Raw genomic sequence first — 24,384 nt, forward strand, 5'->3', positions numbered from 1 at the left:
ATACGCCCACCACCAAGCCTTCAACTTTATGTGCACACGTCAATCTTCTTTAGAACTTACCTTACCGGTGTGCTAGCAGAGTACCAACTGTGTCAACTCAAAGTGCCTTCGAATGCCTACATCACCTTCCAACCTATTGCAATGAATGGTACACCGCACGTATACATCATGCACCAACTCCGACTATGCCTAAGCACTAGTGCACACATAAGTGAAGATCAGTACCTACACCGTACTTGTTCACAGTCATAGTAACTGTGCAACCATTGTAACTGTGTACTGAAATTACTGTGCCTAACATAGTGTCTGCGCTGTAGTGACTGTACCAACCTATAGCAATTGCATTAAAACTTAGTGACTGTGCCAAACTCCAAATTTAGTGCTATTAGTACCACAGTGTACACTAAACTTTAGTGTAGCCTGAACTCTTGCAAATTTGAACTATAGTGCAGACTGTACTTTCAGCGAACTCTAACACTAACTCCTGGCACCATAACTCGACATCCGGTACTAATAGCTTCATCTCTGTGTTTAAGTGCTCACAGCACATTTGCAACCCCAAGGATACCAGCAATACACATATGACTCTATAGGTATTTATTACTCTTGTTTTTACTCTTGTATCTTACATATGTGTCTCTCTTCATATTTATCTTAATATCAATGCATCCTTATGTTCGTATCTGTTAGTATTTGTATATTCTAGCATAAGCTAGAATATTTAAGTTTAACTTTTAAAAGTAAGGTCTTAAGAGGTTTGAATTCATAATGTCTAAAAGAATAATAACAATTGCACACGTATTTACTTAATAATGTAATTACTGTTGTGCATGAGTAGCATATTTTCGTTACCTGTGGTGAGAAAGTGGCCACTAGAAAAGCGTTAGTCCTCCCTGGGTGATCGTAATCGTGCATGGCTGCCGCGGCATAAAGGGCCATTATTTCCAAGGCTGGAAAATTGGCTCCCATAACTCCATATACATCCTTCTCTTCTTCCTCCAAATCATCATCATCATCTTCATCGTCGTCATCATCATCTATAAACGATCTCACCTGCGTGTCCACTGTCCCTTGTCTGGAACAAGGCCAGCGCTCTTGTGCCTCACGACCACCTGTAAAAAATATGCTTTAAGATACCACCTTAGTTGAAATAAAAGATACCCATAAATGGCACTTTATAAATGTAAAATGTTATTTCGCTTTGGTATTGCTGTATTTCGATGCCACATTTTTAAAACTTGGGTTTGCCACATTCTTCAGAAACCTGCCCAAATACTATATATTCTCTGATTTCGGGTCACGTATCGAGTTTAGAATCATCATCATGATAGGAAACCTTATATTTTAAATACTCAATAATCAAAAGAAAGTAATTAATTAATTTTATTTCTTTTTAGAAAGCATGTAGGGGTGTTACGAGATAATTTTGAGGTAGCAGAAAAACATGCGAGTCGTTGGAGCTGTAATTTAAGAAGATTCCAAAGTTTCATGAGTATAACAAAGCTGTGATCAATCGATATATATGAGAAGTTATAGCAGACGAATCAGAGTATTTAACAATTAGAAGAGTACATTTTACAGCATCAAGCTGTAATTATGGAAAACACAGACACCCCTAAACTTCTTCGATGCATCATCATGTACCGAAGGAAAACTGTCATTGAATGATTGTTTAGAATCAGACGCTTCTTTCCATTTAAAACGTTCTTCACTACTTTTAAAATACTATAAATATGGACTTGTGGCTTTTGGAAAATCTAGTTGCTGCTCTCAAACTTTTCTGAATTCCACTATATGGCTCTTATTGACACGAAGTTTTGTGATCCCTGTTGTGTAACAAAGTACTTCAACAAGAACTTATTGCCTACCGTAGATTTAGAGGGAGCGATTCTAGTCCGAAGAACAATAGTGAGTATTGAAAAGCAAATAGGCATTAAGAACACGCTTGGAAAACTTCGTTCCTAAGTTCTTCTTAAAAAAAAACCATTATTTATTTGATTATACACACATTACAGTTACATATCTTGGTAACAATACCACCAAATTATGTTACTCGACGTTTTACTCATGTTAGTTTAAATTGTGTGTAGATTAATTTTTCTGTTCTAAGGAAAACATAAACTATCATCTTAATATTTGAAGCACCATACGCTGTAAACTATCATGAATCTAAATTTACTGTGTAATACAATACGCACAATAAAGTATTTTTCTAATTTATACCATAGCGTATGTCGTCTTTGGAATTAGTGTACGTTTTGTCAGCTTCATTGTTATAAATGCTTTGAGAAAATTTTAGTCCTTGAACCGTGGTTTCAGTGGAAAACACGTTCAACTTTTATTCTGAATATACGCGAAGAACGTCCTTATCGCGTCGGCAAAAATTGGGGTATTTCAGCTGCCTTAATTTCGCAAGAACAAAAGGTATGGATTTTTTGAGGAACTTTGTACCCACGGTCAGAGGGTTAATAGTCACCATTCTATTTCTTTATTACGTAATGAATTTTAATTAACTATTTAGATGGAACACAAATGCAATAAATATTTAAAAGATTTTACCCCTTTTCATTCAGTGTTCACAGATTACGTTCAAGAATGGTAGCAAAAATCAACAGCGTGTAATTTACTTGAATTTGAATCAAACTTGAAGAAGGCGTTGAGCAGAAATAACCTTGAACGGGGTGACAGGGAGTTGAAAAATATTGGGAAGCTTGTAAGATTCTGTTCTGTATACTTTTAAGTTACAGTTGAATCTGAAGAATCTTAAGAACAGGTAAGCGAATAAATGCTTGAGTTCGTGATATAGAAAACAACAAGTAAGAAGGGTGAAATAACCATTTGTTATTCTAATAAGATGTTACAGTACTCTCTCTTGGAGTTGTAGAATAAAGCCGACACTAGGGCTTAAGATATTAAGAACTAAACTAAACTAATCTTAACTAAAAAGATATATCCTAAGTTAACAAACTTCTAACAGGGTTGGCCCCTTAAAGCTGAACTGCGAAGCTATCAAGGGTCTAAAGTACGGCCGAGTGTAATAATAGCTTAAAGAGAGAGTAGCCTAAAAGAGGCGGACGCGGGCTAGCCAGAATCACTGGTTCTCTCTAACTAACACAGTAGAACTTCACGGTTAAATACTACTCCTCAAATTTGCATTCAAACGTGATTCTAAAAATACGTTCTGGTCGGAAATTGTAAGTTGAAATTAAGAAGCGATAGGAAAGGAACTCTAACTCAAAATTTAACCGTTAGAAAAATTAACATAATCCTTACAAGCTATGTTCTTAATCATTTTGGGCTCATTGTCTGCTTTTCAAGATTTATTTATAGAAACGCTTCCTAGCATTGCAACGATGATATGGTAGATGTCTATTAATGTACATATAAATAAATACGTCACAATAAATAATAAATATGTGATTAAATTATTAATTAAATTTATCGCGCAATATAGATACAGAATTATAGCAATTAAAGAAATATTACAGCAATTATGGTAGTTAACTTGCAAAACGTACGCATGAATTCTCGGAGACAAATGGAACAGTATGCATGGATTTCTGCTACAGAACGCGCAGTGTCGTACATTGAAAATACATGCTACTTGGCCACACTGAATATCGCTGCAAATGAAAAGATAAGCTCATGATTTCAAATCATTAGATTGAAAATTTGAAAGTTCCAATCCTTTAAAATGGAAATATGAGGTGCATGCAACTTGTCTGAAAACTCGATTTACGTAATTTGGTATGGTTCTTTGGTATGATATACTAGTAGCGCTTGCTGTTTAAGCAGCAACATTATAAAGCGCGTCCTTATTGTTTACGTACTTCTCAGATCCACCTAACTGCCCTTTGGACCAGGAATACTTCGCTTTATCTTCTCAACGCTCATCAGTGAGGGATTATTGACATTAGGAAACTAGTGTATTCTAAATGAACTCAGGTATCTCGCATTTTGGAACTTACATGCGTAAAGTACCTAGGATTTCGATATATAAAGATAAGAACCCTTACTAACCGAAAATACTTTTCTTCGGTTGGATTAAGTAACAAGTAATGGTAAAAAATCGAATGGATAGCTTACTTAGCGTTCTGTGCAACGGCGAGTCCGTCGAGTCAGAAGACACTTGGCAGAATCCTGGAATGGGCTGCGAGATGAGGAAGTAAACACCATGAAGAACATCACTTGCGTGCATACGATTGTGATCTAGAAATAAAAAAATTTAAAATTTAAAATAAATTACAGAATTATTATTGGGGATTATTTTGTGTTTCATGGAAACAGTACGACAACCGGCGTAGATTAGAGCAAAATGTAATATCTACTGGCATTCTGAATAGACCACTAGTCACTGCCGATTGCTGCAATAGACATTATTCGGAGCAGACGATTAGAGTGCTCCGACATTAAGTTTGATAAGTGAAGAAGCTAAATGGATTCTTCCACTCAACCTAAATGTGTCTGTCGTAACTTCCAACAAGGCTTTGTTAAACAAGACTTTGCCAATGAAATATTGTACCTAAATAGTAGGTGCAGAAGATGCAGTTTTAGTTAGTAACCACCTTTAGATGTTATAAACTATTCAACACTAAATTCCGTATAAATCTAATAGATATGTAGGTTTTAGGAAATAACCATATATTTTCTAATGTGGTCGAAGAATTTTGTCGTATATGAAATATTCTGTACAAGTAAATGTAACGCAAGGAAGTACATTCGTAAACAGAAATCGGTAAACATTTCAGTATTTAGAAAGTAGTAAAATTTAATTGACAGCAAAATGTTTCGAAAGGTGACCTAGAAATAGGAAAATGCAAGCAGTTTGACCAAAGCTGAAACCTTCAGATGATTACCTTTGAGTAAAATGAACAGCGGTTCTTAACATTTGATGAAAACTTCGGACGATTTGGTAAAATTTCACTGAAACACTGAAACAAAGCAAAATCCTGTCTCTGTGAAGTAGCCTAAAATTATCCAGATGGAAGGTTGTAGGGTTTATATTTATTTTAACTAACATTTATTTTAAGCTATCTTTCCTGTCAAGCCTTTACTTTCCCCTGGAATTGCCAATGCCAGAGTACGTAAATTTTAGTAGAACGCGCAGAGTATTCAAATTTTCAGCAGAAGTAATTTGAGTTAAATAGAAGGGAAGCGAGTTTGTAGGTGTGCTTTCTTGATTCACGAGCGTGAAGGTTGCTAGGTAGAAATTTAAGAACCGCGTGTTTCGGCCTGTGTGCCTACTTCGGCAGTTAGTTGAATCTTTCAACTTCTTATTCAGAAAGTTTGCTAAAATCTCAGCTGTATCTTAGAACGCGGTTAAGTTAGTCACGTTTATAGAGCCTCGTAGGTAGTGACTTGTTATTTATTCATCCTGTTATTTATTTTTAGTTGTACTTTTCGATTTTTATTCAACCGCCGGGTCGGCGTAGTTTGTGAGCGTCAAGTGAACGCATCTGTAACTTCTAAAGTTGGAATAAAAAGGGAGTTAAACCCTTCTTAAGAGTTTGTGTAATTTCCAGTTCACAGCAGTCACTACTACTGTTGCGGGCAAGTTGGGGCCACGCAACATCACAAGGTAAAAACACCTTTTTTCTGATATTCACTGGTATGCCGTTACAATTTACCTCATTCTTAAAGCAGGTCCTGCATATGGCAATGCAAAGCAATGTTCTGTTATTGCAGTTTTTTTACTTCAAATCCCTTAGAGAAGTAAATTTTGGAATTAATTTAAATAAATGGCTGTAATTCCCTCATCTACGATACTGAAGAACTTTAAATCAGTGTTCGTAATGAATTTAAAAATAAATAAAGTAGGAACACTAATGTGTAGACGTATAAAGTCAAGTGGGCAGTACATTTAAATTTTCATCTACCTCGAAGCAGATACATACCCTCCTTACTTATTTTAGAAGGATTATTTCGAAATAAATTAATTATTATTTGATAGCTGAAACTAAACTGCCACCCTTATGTACTTTCTCGGAAATCTATGTCTATCATACAAGCGAAATGCTATTAAGAATATTTTGTGATAAAAATGTTTTGAATTCCGCTTTGAGTTTCCAATTCGTACTTATTTTTTCTCATTTTGTATTTGCTCGTAATATTTTCGCTTATCATTTGTTTCTATTATGGCTATGACTGACATATAAAGCATTCTATCTCCGCTGTCAGAGAACCTCAGTCCCACGGCTGACCATTCGGTCTCGGGAGCTCCCTCTTAGTTTCTCTCCCTAAGCTCCCGAGCGAGAAATTTAATTTTCCTCTCCTTATATATTTCCAAAAAACAAAGCAAAGTAATAATACACATACTTATTTTTAAAAACATCTGGGGCGAGGACAGCCAGCGCAGCCTACAGAGATGATTAAAAATAAGACAAAAATATTTTGAAATTTAGCAACAGTGTTACTTTCAAAAACACTTCAGATTTGTATCATTCTTGCACGGGATGACTTATCATTATGGTGTCATTGAAAATGAACCTGACATTCGTAATGTTGCTCATAACTAAACTGATCTGAGTTCTGTTTCCGAGAGGCTCTCCAGACTGTTTTAGTACTTATGTCTAGATTTACTTTCATCAGGGAATGTCTTGTCTAATTTGTGAAGTGATCATTCATGTACATCGATGTCTTTATGCATCCATTTATCGCGTTTGCCCCGAATCCTTCCTCGGGTTTCCTTTACATCATGTGCCAATCGGTAATTACCAACATTCATTAACTATAAATGTTGGTAATTCATTAACTATTGACCCCACCTTCATTATTATCTCTAAGCTTACAATTCTTAGAATCGGCGCGGCGTAACATCACCGCTATAGATTTGGCAAAAGAATTACCATTTTGATTTGCATCTTTATATTGCAAATTATCTCTATTACTCATTGTCGTAAAGATAAAGACACTAAATAAATGTAGTAATTACTTAGTACTTACTAATGGTAATTAAGTTAAATTCATTGGCATAACTCCTCTACCTGATAATCATCTTATTAGATATAGTTGCAAATTACGATAATTATATGCAATATCACCTCTAAATTATATGCCGTTTTATTTCTTGCCTTACATATTTCCATAATGCCTTGTAAGTTTCAGTTAAGATAGCTGTTATTTTACGTACTCATTAACATAACAATTTGTTTTCTGAGAAAATCGCTCTCTTCTTTGGTGTTCCTTTCTTAGCTTTTATAGTACTATTCGGTTTTGAGGGCCGTAAAAAAATTGCAGCGAAAATGTATGCGCAAAAGCGCCAAATCTAGCAAACGCGCCCATTTAACAGCGCGCCAAATCTAGAGTACGAGTTGATTTCAAATTGTGTAAGTTTATACAGTTCTATATTTAAGACGCCATTGACATACTAGTTTAATATTTAAATACTTTTTTGATATCCTATGGATTTAACAATTTGGGAATTGCCCATGACGAAAAGTCGGCAATAGAATTTCGGGTAAAGTGCAGAATCATCCACTGCTTGACGCGTTTTTAAGAATTGCACATACTCGGTATCCATATGCATCTATAGATCTCGTATCACTCGGTATCCATCGACCTATTTTCACTTAAAACAAATCCTAGAATTGCACAAAAATGGCACTGTGCACTCCCTTGACTTTATCTATGTACACATCGACCTATTTTCACTTAAAAAGTAAAAGAAAATTGACAAAAACCCAATTTTTTTACCCTTGTAAAAAGCGGCAAACAAATAAATGAGCGATTCTGAACTTTACCGAGAAATATTTTCAAAGAAAAGGCTTCATTCATTATAGAAAATTACGTTTGAACAAACAACGAGATGAAATTATGCTTTAGCGATAAGTCGGTAGCGAAACAGCGATGCAGGCATCCATTAAGTTATGTTTAGCAATTTTTATATAAATTATAATAATGATCTGAAATAGTTATTTACTCTTATGCTTCCATTCAGTCATGTTTAGCCTTTTTCATATAAATTATAATAATAAAAAAGTATTATATGAAATTAACATTTCATCTAAATTAAAACATCAATCTTAGTTATTTACTATAGTACTTCCTTTCTTGCCGCAATTATTAGGGTTGCTGCAATTAATTTTTGCAGCATTGGCATCAACAATAGTTTGGCGATTTTTTACGACCCTCGAAACCGAATAGTACGGGTTTTATCAATGCATTTGCGGATACGTTTCATTCAATTCGAAAGAACAAAATACTACTCACATGGTTTGTCTCTGTATCCCTTTTCCAGTTCATGGAAATAAGCGAAGAAAGGAGTCAGTGGAATGCGGAAAGATTCGAAAAGGCCCGTTGCCAAGAACACTCGGTAGCACATCTGCAATGCAAACAGCATTGAAATGTTAGAAGAATGCACAAAACCTCTTTTAGTTACATTATAAAACTAAATCTTCATACCTATTTATTAAAAAAAAAATAGTATTATACTGGATTATGATAATTAGCTATTCATAGAGCTGTCTTTAATATCTGCACCAAGTGAACGAAAAGAAATTTTGTTTTAATAGATAGTAGCTCAAACAGCAAATGTAAATAGTCATATACAGCCAAAGAAGACGAAGCAAATTCTCCTTAAGACTCAGGAAATACTGAAGATCACCAAATTACTCCCTAATTAAAATCTGAAATTGTAATCAGAGCAGGGGCTCATTGAAGTCATATGCCTCTGAACTGAAACACAGAAATAAGCGACCTTCACTTAATACGATATTTATAGAGTTAACAAATTTGTACATAGATAGATGATTTTACTGCAATTATATGTGAAATTGTTGTATTCTTTTGCATACAGTAGCATGAAAAATCTAAAGAAACGAGGTATGCTGGAAGAGTAAGAATACCATTTAGCATTGTGAAAATGGGTATCTCAGTAATTTGGCGAAAAATTGCCAAAAGTCGCCAAACTTGGTGAGTATTTGAGGACATTTTGGTCATCCTTGTATCATCGTAATAGGTATTGTAACTTGTATTTGATCATTATATTAACTGAAACCATAATTCCACCCTCATATTGCCTTCCAGCAATCTCGAGAAGGAGAAAATACTATAAATATCTCTGCGAGCGGGTGAGAACTATAGAAGGCGGGTCACAGCATCTGCTCTCAGTTGTCAGTTCAGCGTGAGATTGGAGTACTAAAATATCTCCGGGTTAGCTTTCTGTTTAGATGCGCTTTGCATAGCGTTGTGTTTAAGGTTGATAGTTTTAAGTGCAACAACTGATTATACTCTGTCATACTGTGAAACGTTGTACGACTATTTGTATGGAAAGTTCCAGATCTCTGAAGTGCTTCTTTTGATAAAATGCATTTTATCAATCTCTCATCGGAGCTGTGTACATTCAATCTATTACGAACCCGTGCTCACGTATGAATAGGGTTTACACAGCATATCGGGAAGCTTTCAGAAAAATCTCTCATAGATAGGAATGCAAAAATGTATTTTCCTTTAACTTTTAAAATGACACCAAGTAAACTAGAAATCTCCAAATATCGCTAAGATCGTAAAGAAGATTTTTGCTGTTAGCTCAGGTTCTAAATGAGCTTATCATTATATTTTAAATGGCGATCGATTAGAATGAAAAGCTGCTCACATAATGCATGAAATAAACACTTACAGAGATAATAAATGATAACAAATTGCATTCAATAAAGTACATAGTTAAATTCTTATATAAAAATAAGTTAAATAAATAAATCAATAAAATCAATACACAACACTGCAATAATACATAAAATCTAAATAATAAACGCATAAAAGCAAATATTAAAAATTTTCCTCAATATTATAGTGTTATTCTGCATCTTAATTATTTTGATATTGTCAATTATCTTATTTAGTCAGAATTCCCTTCTAATCCCTTCTTCATTTGATTCGATAAAGGAAATCTTAACCATAATATTCTTTACGTTCTTGTGCTTTTTTTGAATCTTTAGACAATTCGGTACTTTTCCGTTTTGCCGATAAAGTCGCCAATAATGGTACAACTGGATACCAAAAGAAATATCTTCGCTGGTAACCTTTTACGCCTCATTTTCAAAACAAGTCTCAGTCATTTCTTATCAGATTGATTGTTTCTTTCAATGCTGGCATACAATTACATAGAATTTTTACAAGATAATTAAATTTTATGCCCTAAGACCATTCGCGGTAATTAAGTCAATTAGAAAGCAATCACACCGTTCACACGAAGGCGAAAATATAGAAAATGCAAAATCAAGTGTTAGATTCATCAATTCTAATGCGAATGCACTAGCGAAATAAAGCACTGTGGTTTTACATAATGTCTGAGTAAGCTATTCGTAAGAATTGAAATAATTCTTGCATTTAAACTTGTATTCCAAATTAAGATTTAACTTGAAATCAATGTACATAATTACCGAGAGAATTAGATTTTTGTAGCGTAGTTTACGTTAGATGAGATCATTTGGGGTCACGTGATACGAACCTGCGAATCAGGAATTTGAACCATGAAAGCATAGTAAATTCTTAAGTTATGTCTTTTTACAAATTTATTGTCTTTATTTATTGGCTTTTTACACAAATTTTAACCATATTAAAATGTTTATGCCTTCAAAATAAAAAATTTTTAGAATTAACATTTGTTAACATTTTTTATGTGTATACTGTATATTGCCGCCAACAAAGTCTGCTTGGCGAGATTTGCGTCGGCGAAACGGAAAATTACCGACAAATTCATACAAATAAATATAAATTAAAGTAAAATTGATTTTTTTAAAAGTTTAGCTACCCTTTCCTATTTAAAAAATTTTTGAGATACTTTGAAAACTTATTACTTTATACTTTGAATAGGTTGTCATTTTAATATTTCCCCTGCTTGATCTGCTTATTTATTATTTTATGACCTTGAACTGCTCTCCCTCTGCCCCGCCTGTTAATTAATTTAGCTACGTTGTTGCCTGGGTACAGATATCTACAGTATATAAGAAATAAAATGTATTATATTCAGAAGAAATAAAGTTTAATTTTAATTAAATGGTAGTCAACAAAAAAGAAATAATAAAAGTCTCCTATATTACTAATTTGCATTTGATATTAAAGGCCCACCAGCGGCCGAGCGGTAAAGACGCTGAACACTGGTAGTTCGGTCCGAGGTTCGAATCCCGGGAACGGGCTGGCTGCATGGGCGTTTTCGTGGTTTTCCCCATGTGTAACGTGTATACGAGCCAGTTTCCCTTAGAAAGTCCTCCACGAAGGCATCCCTCCTCTTAGGCAGATAGCCCTTGAGGCTTTGCCATAATCACACACACACACACATTTGATATTAAAACATTCTGTAAAGCATTCCGGATACTAGAATGATTAGTTTTCTTTACTTGGCTAAGGATAAGTGTGCCAGCTTGTCGTTCCATATCAAAGACTGGAAAGTCCCAAATATCGATGAGACCTAAAAGTGGATCGTTCGCCAACATCTCCAAATCGTAAGTAGCATCTGGCAACTTGATTATCTTACCATCCTCTTCTTCTTGATCTTCCTCAACTGTTTCCTGAAAATACAAACAGTTTTAAAATTTTTAGTTACACAAGTAGTTAAAAAAATGAAAGAATTTCGAAAAGTCAGTTTAACTAAAGAAATTCGTAAGGAATGTGCAGTAATTGGAACTTAATAAGTATATTAATTCTATGTGCTATGTCATACTGACATGTGGTTGAGGATTCACCGGATTGAGTCTTGAAAATGCCTATAATATTAAAAGAAATATAAGACCAAAACCCTTTTAATTGAATGTCATCTATAGCTTAGTTTCTTACTTCTGATGTTTATTCTTTCGTTACTTAGAATGAATTATTTTCAGTTCGAATACTAATTTCATTTACGTAATAAAATTAATTTATTCTCCTGATTGAACTACTGAAAATTATGGGTAAATTAATAGGATGATTTTTTTTTTTTGTTTATCTGTTATGGATTTCTGCTTATATATAATGTTTTTCATACAGATTATTCCTCTTTCTTACGCCTTTATAATTAACTTTGAATTAACTAGAATTTCTGGTCATTACTTGGGAATGATCACGCCATGAAATCGTTTTGTCCGTGAATGTCATTATCCGTATATTACACCTTTAATCAAGGGGAAACTTGTCCATCAAGTGAATGTCCATATTTTAAAGTCTTCAATTAACAGTTACAGTTTGATGTTCTGCTATACTTTAGTCTACAAAAAGTAAATAGAATCAAAGGGCGTTTCGGGACTACGTGTGTAAGCATAACCGATTAAACTAAGCTAATTGGTTTCAAAACATGCGTCCAATATTTTGAACGAAAAAAGCACCAGTTCAAAAACTAAAAACACAACCTTGCATTTACAGGGGTTGGACAAAAATATGGAAACACCTTTAAAAAAACATGTTTCTTTGCTTAATATGGTGCTGGAAACCCGTTGGCATCCAAAACAGCTTGCATCTTCTCGGAATGGATAAATACAGTTCCTGTATGTTTGCCAAGGGAATATTATACCATTCTTCCTGCAAAACGGTGGCAAGTTCAGATAACGATGTTGGCGGTGGATAACGAGAACGCACTTTCCGTTCCAATGTAGACCACAAAGGTTCGATAATATTCAGGTCTGGTGACTGTGGTGGCCAGGGGAGATGGGACAACTCATCCTCGTGCTCAGAAAACCAGTCCTGGAAAATGTGAGCTGTGTGAACAGGGGCTTTGTCGTCTTGGAAGACACCATCACCATCGGGGAACAAAGTTTGTACCATGGGATGAACTTGATCGGCCAAAATGTTCACATAAGTCTTGGTAGTCATGTGCCCTGACACAGTTATCATGGGGCTAGCAGAGGACTACGATATGGCTGCCCAAACCATAACAGAACCCCCGCCATGTTTCACTCTTGGCAACAAGCAGTCTGTATTATAGGCTTGAGATGGCGTTCTCCAGACGTAAACTCGGCCAGAAGTGGGAAACAATGTGAAAGAAGACTCGTCAGACCATATTACTCGCTTCCACTGCTCTATAGTCCAGGCTTTATGACTTAAACACCACCTTTTCCTGTTACGGGCATTAGCATCACTGATGAGTGGCTTCTCAATTGCAGCACGGGCAGCAATTCCTTGTTTATGAAGCTCCCTTCTAATTGTTTTGGTACTCGCAGGGTTCGGTAACACAACATTCATTTCAGCAGTAACTTTTGCAGCTGTGGTCTTCTTATTTTTCGTCACAATTGCCCTTAATGATCGTCTGTCACGATCACTCAGGACACACTTTCGTCCGCGCTGTGATTTAGCAGATGATGTTTTTCCGCTTTTCAAATATGCGGAATAAATCTTCATTACAGTACCTCTTGAAACACTAAACACCTCGGCTATCTTGCTTACGGAAGCACCTACCATACGTGCTCCAACAATTTGCCCACGTTCGAAATCTGTTAACTCTGACATAACGCAATGACAACCTCACATAACAGTACTCCGACAACAACTGAACTGTTTAGCACATTTATGAAGTTGTATAGGTGGCGTCAGTAGTCAAAAACGCCAGCGCCACCTACATATTTCATTAAAATCAATCTTTCTTTTCAAACATGCATTTCACAAGGTGTTTCCATATTTTTGTCCATCCACTGTATCTAGCATAATGGATATCAACGGACCTTGGTCCCTGTGTGATACAGTCTTCCAATCTCTCTCCATACCAGCCAATATTCAGAATCATTAACGGAGACTAAACTTTATTTTCCAATTTCAGAGTCCTCTCCACATGATCAACCGGAGGTTCTAATTAATAAGCTTTAATGAGAAAAAGCGCATTGTCGTTGAATGAATAAATTATTTCTTGTGTTAACCTGCCACAGTTAAAGCAGTATTCTCGAGAACACTGTACTTAGCTGATTTGCTTATTCATGTCACACACTTTCAGCTAATTCCCTTTTGCCTACACAAGCAAAATAAATCTGTTATAGAAGCCTAGTGTGGCCTCTTAAATGTTGTTCTGATGGTCACAAAACACTATAGACACACACACACACACACACACACAAAAAAAAAAAAAAAAAAGTTTGAAAAGTTTTAAGATTTTAAATTACGTTTAAAGGGGCGTTTTTAACATCTTTGTTACATTTATTCATTAAATATCACATTCTTCGCACTTAAACCACAAAATTCAGTTCAACAGCAATATCGCAAAATAGTTTTAAATTGAGCATATCTTTAGAATGTCCGATACAGAGACTTGCGCGTTGGAGATAAAAATGTTTTTTCTTTAAAACGTTGCCATTGCTTGCATTGAAATACTTGAGTTTGCTAATCAAAAATTCATTAAAATTTTACAAAATATGAAATCGATAATAAAACAAATTCCAAATTTAAAAATTTGGGCTTCCACATGCTCATAGATTAGATAGGAAGATTACGTCATTCAAAATTCGATAGCTCTATGTACCGTTGTTTTATTATTACAATGTGAGAAATATACATACATTTACATATTATGCAGATTTTGCATTATTTAATTTCTTCAAATATAATGCAGGACTCTAACATTTGGTGGCAACAGTTTGAAAGTGAAACGGACATTTATAGTGAACCAACGCAAAATCGCAAAACGAAAGCAGTAGTCCTTCAGGGACAAAGCCCGTTCGGTCTGAGAAATAAAGGATATGTTACCGTGAAAGACCGAAATTGGAAAATGTCGACTTTCACCGGAGAATATCAACATTCACCAAATACGTCTGTGAGAGATCGAATATTGCACTACATTCTTGTATATTCGGACCCTCACCGGTGTATGTGGATAATCACAGATATGCTCCGGTGAAAGTCGAAAAGAGAGGTCATAAAGTGCCATAATAGTTTAAGTTGTTGCAATAAATAAGATTTGAATCACATAATTTAGTAAGTTTTTTATTACTGTTATTTTATTTTCTCATTTAGAACGTACTGTATAATTAAGTAAGTTTTTAACTTCTATTATTTTCCTTTCTCATTTTGAATGTATGGTGTGTTTTAGGTTCTCATGTTCTTAAGTTCTTATTTCAAGTTTCAAATGCGTTTATTCGCGACTGAATTACGAAGAAGAAAATATAATATTGTTATATGTTCAACATTCACCATTAGTACATGGTGAATGTCAACATTGACCGGTGTAAGTCAGAAATAAGAGTATTTGGAAAATATTTCGGACATACACCAAGAGACTATGTGTATGTTGACATTCATGGGTGAAAGTCGACGTTCTCCAGATTTCGGTGTTTCACCGTAACAGATACATTGCTATGTTTAACATCAAACATTCTTCATTTAAAAAAATAGTAAACATTTCTTTCCCTCGCAGTATTGATTCTGGATATAATTCTAATTCGAAAGGGATCTCTGAGGCTCTTATAAGGTAACTAATAATCAGCAAATGCATAGAATTGTCCAGAATGATTGATTTCTGATCATGAAGCGTGTTACATATTCGACCCTCAGTTAAACTATTTAATTGTTCTCAATGAACCATTTCGTCGTTTGTAGTACTTAGGAGAAACCAATAACACACGTGTCTAACGAAAGTGCCAAAAATTTCGAATAATGCTAATGGATAACTCGCAAACGAAATTATTTTGTGTAGTATAAACCATATACTATACTGCGATATTAAGATTGCGCTATTACTTCTCGAGACAAAAGGCTGAAGTGCTGATTACTGGCTTGGTAACATCACATTTCCTGTTGATCCAGACTGATTTCTGTTTGCTGCCTTGGTTGTATGTGGCATTATGTTGCCACTGCATATGGTACTTCGGTATTGCATACCAGAGTATAAACGTGAACTAGAATAATAAAATACGGGCAGCTAAGAAATGCAGCAATCTAAAAATGCTCTTCAAAACAATTGAAAATATTTTTATAGAAGCTTTAAAAAGATTCATTCCACATTAAAATTTTCAGTTTTGTTTTGTACCATTGCTTATTCAATTCGGAAATTGTTTTTAACTCCTTCTGTGCCATCACTGTTTTTAAAACTTCTAGTTTCTTCTGATATTTTCGTATCGGCGTTGTCAATTTATTTAGAATGATAAATGTCTCTTTCACTCGTTCGCAAAGAATGCGCTGAAAATTACTCTACATCCGAACTGCGGTAATGCCCTATGAACCCAATCTTAACTCTTTCCGCTGTCAAACTGTTATCCCAGATTTATTGAAAGGGTGTCCGCCGATAACATCGCGGCAAAAACATCGCGGACGAAAACGTCGCGGAGAAAACAACGCAAGGCGAAAACGTCGTGCTACAAAACATCGTGGGAGAAAACATCGCAAAGAGAAAACATCGCAGTTCTAAAACATCGTGGTACAAAACATCGTCGTCGAAAATAAAGCGGTTCAAAAACTTCGCAGTTTAAAAACATCGTCGTCGAAAATATCGTGGTAAAAAATAAAGTATCTACAAATCATCGCATGACGATAACATCGCAGACATGCTTTTTTGCAGGCTATAATAACTGTAAATGGATATTTCCATAATGATTTGTGAGCGCAAGATGGAAAGAAGGATAATTTTTACTTTCATATTTTTTATTAAATATTAAATTTTTGCTGAGAAAATAAGAAGGAAACTTAAGCATAGAAAATTAATGCAACTTATAGCACTTAATAGAATTTTAAACCGACATAGTTAACTAACAAAGACCATTAATAAATCATTTTTTATAAAGTTTTTACAGGTAATTTTTCATAAAAAGTATAATCTATTAAGTTGCATTTAATTTTCTATGCTTAAGTTTCCTTCTTAGTTTTTCAGCAAAAATTTATTAGTTAATAAAAAAATGTGAAAGTAAAAATTATCCTTCCTTATATCACTTGCGCTCACAAATCATTATGGGAATATCCATTTACAGTTATGAAAGCCGGAAAAAAAGCATGTCTGCGATGTTATCGTCATGCGATGATTTTTAGATACTTTATTTTTTACCACGATATTTTCGACGGCGATGTTTTTAAACTGCGAAGTTTTTGAACCGCTTTATTTTCGACGACGATGTTTTATACCACGATGTTTTAGAACTGCGATGTTTTCTCCCACGATGTTTTGTAGCACGACGTTTTCGCGACGTTTCGTCCGCGATGTTTTTGCCGCGATTTTTTCGGCTGTAACCATTGAAAGAGTTGTTAAAATATTAATTTATCATTGTCTGGAGTGTTTCCCTCACCTTTACCCGTCTTTTATTTACGCTTCCATTCTTACCACTATTCTGCGTCGTGGTTTTAGTGCTACTAACATAGATCAAAGCAAGCGTTTCCGACGAACAAGGGATAAACAAAGATTTAACAAAATGTGTTCACTTCAGTTAAGCAAATAATTAAAAAGGTAAGTAATATATATTCGCAGATTATTTCTTAAGGGGTATTTCGTTCGAGTAAAAGTTCATAAATACGGGCCTTTCAGAGTTTTCGGAAGAACAATTTTTGACTTGACTTTGAAAAAACGGTAAGATACCAGATAACCAGCAAAAGTGTCACAGACTGACAGTATGGGACTTAATAAGAATACTCATATTAGAATCTTATGGCCAATATTAAGCTATTTAATTATGTTTTTAAATTGAAAATATAACCTTTCGGGTAAGGGGCGGAGCAACGGCAAGAGGCGAAGGCGTCAAAGGGGTCGTTCTTCCACAGAGTGCACATGGACCCCTCCCAGCCCATCCGGCCGTTTGGACGGCGACGTGCGCCCTTAGTACCCGCGCCCCAGCTTCCTCAGAACCACTAGGGGGCGAGTCGTTGCTGCTCTCGTAATCCGACGTCATAATTGTAGAACGACGAAAAGAGGGCAAGGGCGGCAACTCCTCCTCCTCTTCTTCTTCCTCTTCCTCTTCCTAGAAAATGAAAAGATTAATTGGTGTTTACCCTTTTCTTATTGTTAGCCAGTTACATAACAGCATAAGCTAATTTCCAGTTTTTTAAAAAAAGTAGTAATAGTTTATTAAACAAAGAACAATGCTGCTTCAAACATAGGTGACACAGACGGTTGCCTATGGCAGCCTTTTTCAGAGAGAGTCAGCTAAGTTGTCTTCAGATGCCAGAACTAAATAAAGGTATGTTTTGCTTTAAATTACTGATACGTTTAATTATTCACACAATCAGCTTTGGGCTACGCCTCCATAAGCCCAAGAGGATGATCACTTGAGGAATTTTTCAACTCACACAATCTTTTCATTCATAGTCAAGCTTCAGATTTAACTTTTTTTTGGAACAGCGTACGGAGGAGAGTGGCCAGATCTCGTAGTTACTTACATCGTCTAATTAATTCGATTTCAAATCGTAAAATCGAAGAAGACAACTCCCACTCATATAATAAATATATTGCATTTGGCATCACAGAGAATTAAGCTTCGGTTTAAATGAAACGTTTCAAAATCACTAAAAAGAACGAAAAGTAGTTTATTTAGCAAATTCCCAACAAATTGCACGGTCCATGATTTCCTCCTTTTCCCTTAGTTCTAAATGAGGTAAGATCTAAATAAAGCAAAGAAGAATTGACAGCATCAACAACAACAGCAAAATCAGTGAAAATACCTTCTCAATAAGACGTGCAAAATTCTTCTTTTATATGAACTGATGGACTAAAGAATAACGTATTCAGAAGCACAATATTAGAGCATTAAAACAAAAAATTAAATAGATTACTAACAAAGAATTAAGACATCAAGCCTAGATATATTTCATAAAAAAAAATGGCACATACCATAAGATGATTATCGAAGCTAAATTAAAAAGTTGGCCGAATTATTGTTCAAATAATAAAGATATTTATGGCTCCTTTTATAATGCAGCCAGTAGCAAAATATTCACACTTTCACAAATCAAGTTATCAGGTTCAATGTTTCTTCTAACCTTCTTCGGAAACATACAATGACCTGACTAGAACAGAGAGCTTACTAAAGCTATGTTCACTAATTGTAGTAAGTAGACAGGATACAGACGAAGGGTATACAAAACCCTTTATTTTTTTCTTTATATACAATGACTTCCGTACTTCGGAATACAATGACCCTCCACTCGGGGTCTAACTTAAAAGATATCAAAATAAAACTAAACTCTAATTTAACTTTAGAATAAGATTGGCCTTATAATAACAGGAAGCGTATGTAGCACAGAGACTGTGAACACTACAATACGTTTAATTTATCAAGAGGATTAAAACCTCTGGCCTGGAAGGCAAAGTAGCAACTGCGTAACTTCTAAGGTAAGCGGCCTGCTTCGAACTCACGGCTTCCTCTCTTCTGCTTGGCAAAAAGGCCACACTTAAATACTTGGCGTTCGCCAGACAACTTTGCATAAACTCCTTCACGCTTATAATTCTGGCCGGAAGTAGAAAATAAGAAGTGATAGTAAAGATTTAAAATAAAATAAACGTTAGTAAAACTTAAGATCCTTACATACTTCCCGCCAGAGTTAATTAGTTTGAAACTGAGGTCTAAAACGACCTTGTTGAAAACTTTTAGCTCTAGAAACTAACGCGAGGCCAACCTTTTACAATCATAACTTAGCTAGAAACTAGAAACTAGAAAATTTTAAAAGAAAGAAATTTGTTACAATAGCAGCTCCCGGAATATACAACAATCTTTTTTCTTTTTCATCTGTACTGCATCTAAACAGGAGCTTTATTCAATTCTGGTTCCTTCCAGAGATCTGGAAGGAAAACTAGTTTAATGAAATGTTACAGAATGACATTGCAAATAACATATAGAATATACTTTTCTTAACATTCTTATTTCATTCATGACTATTTTAATTATCTCTCCCCGTGCTCTCTGACATGTGTTGTAAAAACACCAAACACGAATGTGTTTCTGTCTATGTGTTCAACACTTCCTCTTACAATCAAAACACTAACGTGTTAAAATTCAACATACGAGACCTCTTAACACACCCTAATTTCAACTCTAGAACCTGAGGTACTATTCTGAAAGTGGCTAACTCTAAAGTGTAGCGTCAGAGAGCCTAACTACATCATTCAACCTTTAACACATATTCACCATGATTTAATCTTTACAGTCACACGAATAACAAATTTTTAACATTACTTTCACTTTTACCATATCACGGTATTTCTAAACATTCAAAATAACAGTTCACATGTATACAAGAACATATCAAGATGCCGTTAATTTTACACATTTGAAAACATACATTAGTAGTACATTGTTAACTTCTATTCTTTTCAAAGCAAGTGCCAATTCTTTCTACATTGAAATAATACTACATTTCAAAAAGTCTTTCAGACTAAAACTTCTTTCTTGTTAGAATGTTTTAAATAAAATTTATACAATAACTTTTTACAATATTTAAGTCTTTATACAACGCTATTATACATCAACTTTAGTTTTACGCGCGAGTAATTGAAAAACATAATAAGAAAATCGGTCACAACTCATTTCTCGCCCTTTTGGCGATAAAGGTAGACCTCGCATGAGGTAAAACTTCTTGAAATCTGCCACTTGCAGTAAGAATGAAAGATTAACTTAAGTTTGTAAAGTAACATAAAATTTTACTTATCTTTGTAATATTCAGACATCCTTTTCTGGGCCCAGTCTTTAAAGGTGCTGCAGACCGTAGCTTGGTTGATCCTCCTTCTTGTACGGGCTCGCCCTTCAGTGCTTTCCTCTGGAAGCTTCCGTTTTTCACCACTACGGCCACCCTTGAACATCTTCCTTTTGTGCTCTGCTTGTGGTCTTGGCCGTTTGAAGGCAGCTGGTCTTGGTGGAACCGGGAAACTTCTGTCGTGATCCTGCTTGGACCTCGTTGTTGGCCGTTCAAATTTTTCTTGTACTTTTTCCTCCGCCGCTGATGGCCCTTCCGCAGTTCGGCGACTTTTGCTGCGGAGAGTTCTGTCGGATGAGTCAATCTTCCGTTTCACAGCCGGGTTATAGTTGCCGTCCTTTCTCCCGGTCTTTTCCACATACGTCGTCCTTCTCCCTTCTTCATTCTGGGGGTGTTCGTGAACTCTGTTTTTTGGACGGTGGAACGGCTTCTTTTTCTTTTTACCTTCAGTTTTTCCGCGGGGCAATTTTCTTTTCACTTGCTTCTGTCTCTCATTGGCTTGCCCTTGTACCTGTCGTTTTCCCACCTCTGGAACTTGTACCTGCGGTGTCTGTCGTACCGGATCCTGCAAAAGATCTGAAAAGATTTGCATTTTATTACGATCGAAGTAGGGCTTGATTTGATCAATGTTTGCGGAACAGGTTTCACCATTTCTTGCCTTTAACACTACAACAGCGTGAGTTATTTTTTCTATAACATATGGTCCTTCAAAGCGTGGAAAAAATTTGGCAGTTTTATCTTCTGGTGCTGAAGAAAGTGAATGCTTAATTTTTAGTACTTCATCCCCTACTTTATAAGTTACTCCCCGTCGTTTCAAGTCATAATACAATTTTTGTTTTCTTTGTGCTACTTCCGTATTCTTTTTTGCTTCTTTTATTAGTTTTTCTATATCACCCATTTTAAATTCTGGGGCTCTTTGTTGCACATAAAATAGTTTATCTAATGGTGTTATAACCTTTCTGCCTAGAAATAACTCAGCAGGAGTTTTGCCCGTTGTATCATGTTTTGCGGTCCTAAGGGCGAAAGCAAATTCATTGACATAGTTTTCCCAGCTTTTATGAAAATTTTTAACATAACTACGGATAATTTTCACTATATTTCTGTTGACCCGTTCCGCTATATTTGATTGCGGCCGATACGGGACCATTTTTAAATGACGTATGCCCAGTTTTTGGCACATGTCTTCAAATATATTACTTACAAATTGAGGACCATTATCCGATATAACTTTTAGGGGCGCTTCGTATTTTAAAATATATTTATTTAAAATAGAATCGGTAACTAATTTCGCGGAGGCTCGTTTTAAGGGAACAATTTCGGTCCATTTACTAAAATGATCAACTATAACAAGGAGATAGCGACTTTTGTTTAACTGACTTTTTGGGAAAGGGCCCAATAAATCGATGCCGATTATTTCATTTGGAAATTCGGATTTAATACTATTTAGAAACCCGGCCGGGCGGAAATTAATATAATTAACGGCTTGACATGTTGGGCAGGACTGGACATACGCCCTTGTTAACTTTTGCAGTTCAGGAAAGTAGACTGCCTCGCGTACGCGTTGAGTAGTTTTTCGAATACCAGCATGAGAAGCTAAAGGACTGTCATGGAGCTCTTGCAGGATATTTAATCTAAGACTAGCTGGGATAACAGGTCGAAATTCGTTGTTGGAATTCGTAGTTTTTGTATAAAATAATAGACCATCTATTAGTTCGTAATGGGCCGCCCTATTTCTTATCGCCACAATATCTTGGTGGCTAAAATTTTCAGGATCCTTCAAATACTCATAAATACTTCCAAACTCAGGATCCTTACCCAGTTCGGTTATTACAGTTTCTCGGGAATTTATTGTACACGCTGTCAGCATTGCAACTTTTACGGTATTACCCTGTTCGTCTAATTTAATTCGTGACAGGGCATCTGCTACGATATTTTCCTTTCCGGGGGTATGCTTGATTACCAGATTATATTCTTGCAGCTTGAGTGCCCATCTTATTAACCTTGGGGATAAATTTTTCCCAGAGTACAATCTAGTTACCGCCGCATGATCAGAATATACTGTTATCGGCGCCTTTCCAAAATAGACTCGGAACTTTTGCACTGCTAACAGAACTGCAAGTGCCTCTCTCTCGGTCGCGGAATAGTTTCTTTGTGTTTGATTTAAAGTTCGGCTAAAAAATGCCACTGGCTGCTGATTTTGCGAAAGTACCGCTCCTACCGCATAATCCGAAGCATCCGCTGAAATTTCTAAATTTTCATCCTTTTCAGGAAATTTCAACACAGGGGCTTGCGTTAATGCTTGTTTTAATTTTTCGAAAGCACTATTGGCTTCGGCCGTCCACGAGAATCTTGCCTTTTTCCTTTTTAATTTTAACAATGGCTCAGCGATAGCCGCAAAATCTTTTATAAAGGACCTATAATATGAACAAAGTCCTAGAAAAGAAGAGAGCTTCTTTGCCGTGTTTGGAGTCGGATATTTTTGTACAGCGATTATTTTTGATTCATCTGTCTCGATCCCTTTTTGCGATATTTTGTAACCTAAATATTTTAATTCAAGGGCTGCAAATTTGCATTTTTCGACATTAACTTTTAGACCGGCCTCATTTAATGAAGAAAACGCCTGTCTTAAATCCTGTACATGTTGGTCAAGATTATCACTAGTAATAATGATATCGTCTAAATAGATAAATGTGGACTTTCCGAGAACAGGTCTTAACACAATGTCCATGCATCGCTGAAATGTTGCTGGGGCGCCTGAAAGGCCAAACGGCATTCGCAAAAATGCATAAGTGCCAGACTTGGTTATAAAAGCAGTCTTAGGCACGTCCTCAGGCCTGATCCCTATTTGAAAATAACCATTCGTTAAGTCTAAAGTCGTCATAAATTTGGTTGATTTTATGTTCCTTAAAATTTCTTCTATAATCGGTAACGGATATACCGGATATTTCGTTATGGAATTTAATTTACGGTAATCAATAGCGAATCTCCACCTTTTTGGATGCTCCAAAGGATAATCATTATTTTTCTTACATAAAACCACCGGACTAGCATAACTACTTGAGATAGGCGTTACGATCTTTTTACGTAGCATATCGGTAATATGCCATTCTATAATTTTTTCCTTATTCTTATCATACCGGTATGGTTTTTGACGAACCGGCAATGCATCTCCGGTGTCAATACTATGGTTAGTAACCTGGGTAAATCCTGGAATATCACTAAATAAGGAAGCAAATTCACTTACCACTTGTCGGATTCTATCTTGCTCGTCATTAGGCAGGTGGTCAAGATTTAACCTTGGCGGTTCAACCTTTTCTACACGCACTGGTTTCATCGTCAGCTTAAGAGACGCTTCATTAAAATCCAGTGTAGCTTGTGCGTCTGAAAGAAAGTCTATTCCTAGGATTAAGTGTGCTTGCAAATTCTTTACTATAAAAAACATCACCTTTACTTGTTCGTCCTTGATACGGATGTACAAAGGTACTTTACCTACGCACTTACATTGTTCTCCTTGCGCCGCTAATACTGTTGTATTATCCGCATTATATATGCGGTATTTGCGAAAATACTTTCTAAAAAAGACTTCTGCCACACAGGAACACTGCGCGCCGGTATCCAGGAGTGCGGTGGCCGGGATATTATTTACCAAGACTTCAATCTTCGGAAGAGTTAAATTTTTCACCATTACTGTATTTAACTTGTAGGAAGAGGGGTTTTCGTGGCCTTCGGATTTCCGCACCCTCTCGTCAGCAGAAATCCGTTTTAGTTTAAATTATTTTTCCTTTCGGTGCTTTCCTTCTTTCTCCACTGGCCTTGAGACTTTTTTCC

General features: G+C 35.7%; 1 protein-coding gene across 1 annotated transcript in view; it reads right to left on the reverse strand.

Annotated features, from left to right (window-relative positions):
• The window catches only part of LOC118182079 (cGMP-inhibited 3',5'-cyclic phosphodiesterase 3A-like), a 125,621-nt gene that overhangs the window by 19,030 nt on the left and 82,207 nt on the right, over positions 1 to 24,384 (reverse strand). Inside the window, exons 5-9 of the mRNA XM_035351361.2 lie at positions 17,568 to 17,828; positions 11,337 to 11,507; positions 8,209 to 8,320; positions 4,087 to 4,209; positions 853 to 1,112 (exon numbers count right to left, since the gene is read on the reverse strand). Coding sequence (XP_035207252.1) covers positions 853 to 1,112; positions 4,087 to 4,209; positions 8,209 to 8,320; positions 11,337 to 11,507; positions 17,568 to 17,828 — 927 coding nt within the window. The remainder of the gene's footprint in view (positions 1 to 852; positions 1,113 to 4,086; positions 4,210 to 8,208; positions 8,321 to 11,336; positions 11,508 to 17,567; positions 17,829 to 24,384) is intronic.

This window comes from Stegodyphus dumicola, chromosome 5, assembly GCF_044657685.1.
Source record: "Stegodyphus dumicola isolate Sdum_Otavi_A_Nest chromosome 5, ASM4465768v1".
Taxonomy (NCBI): Eukaryota; Metazoa; Arthropoda; class Arachnida; order Araneae; family Eresidae; genus Stegodyphus; species Stegodyphus dumicola.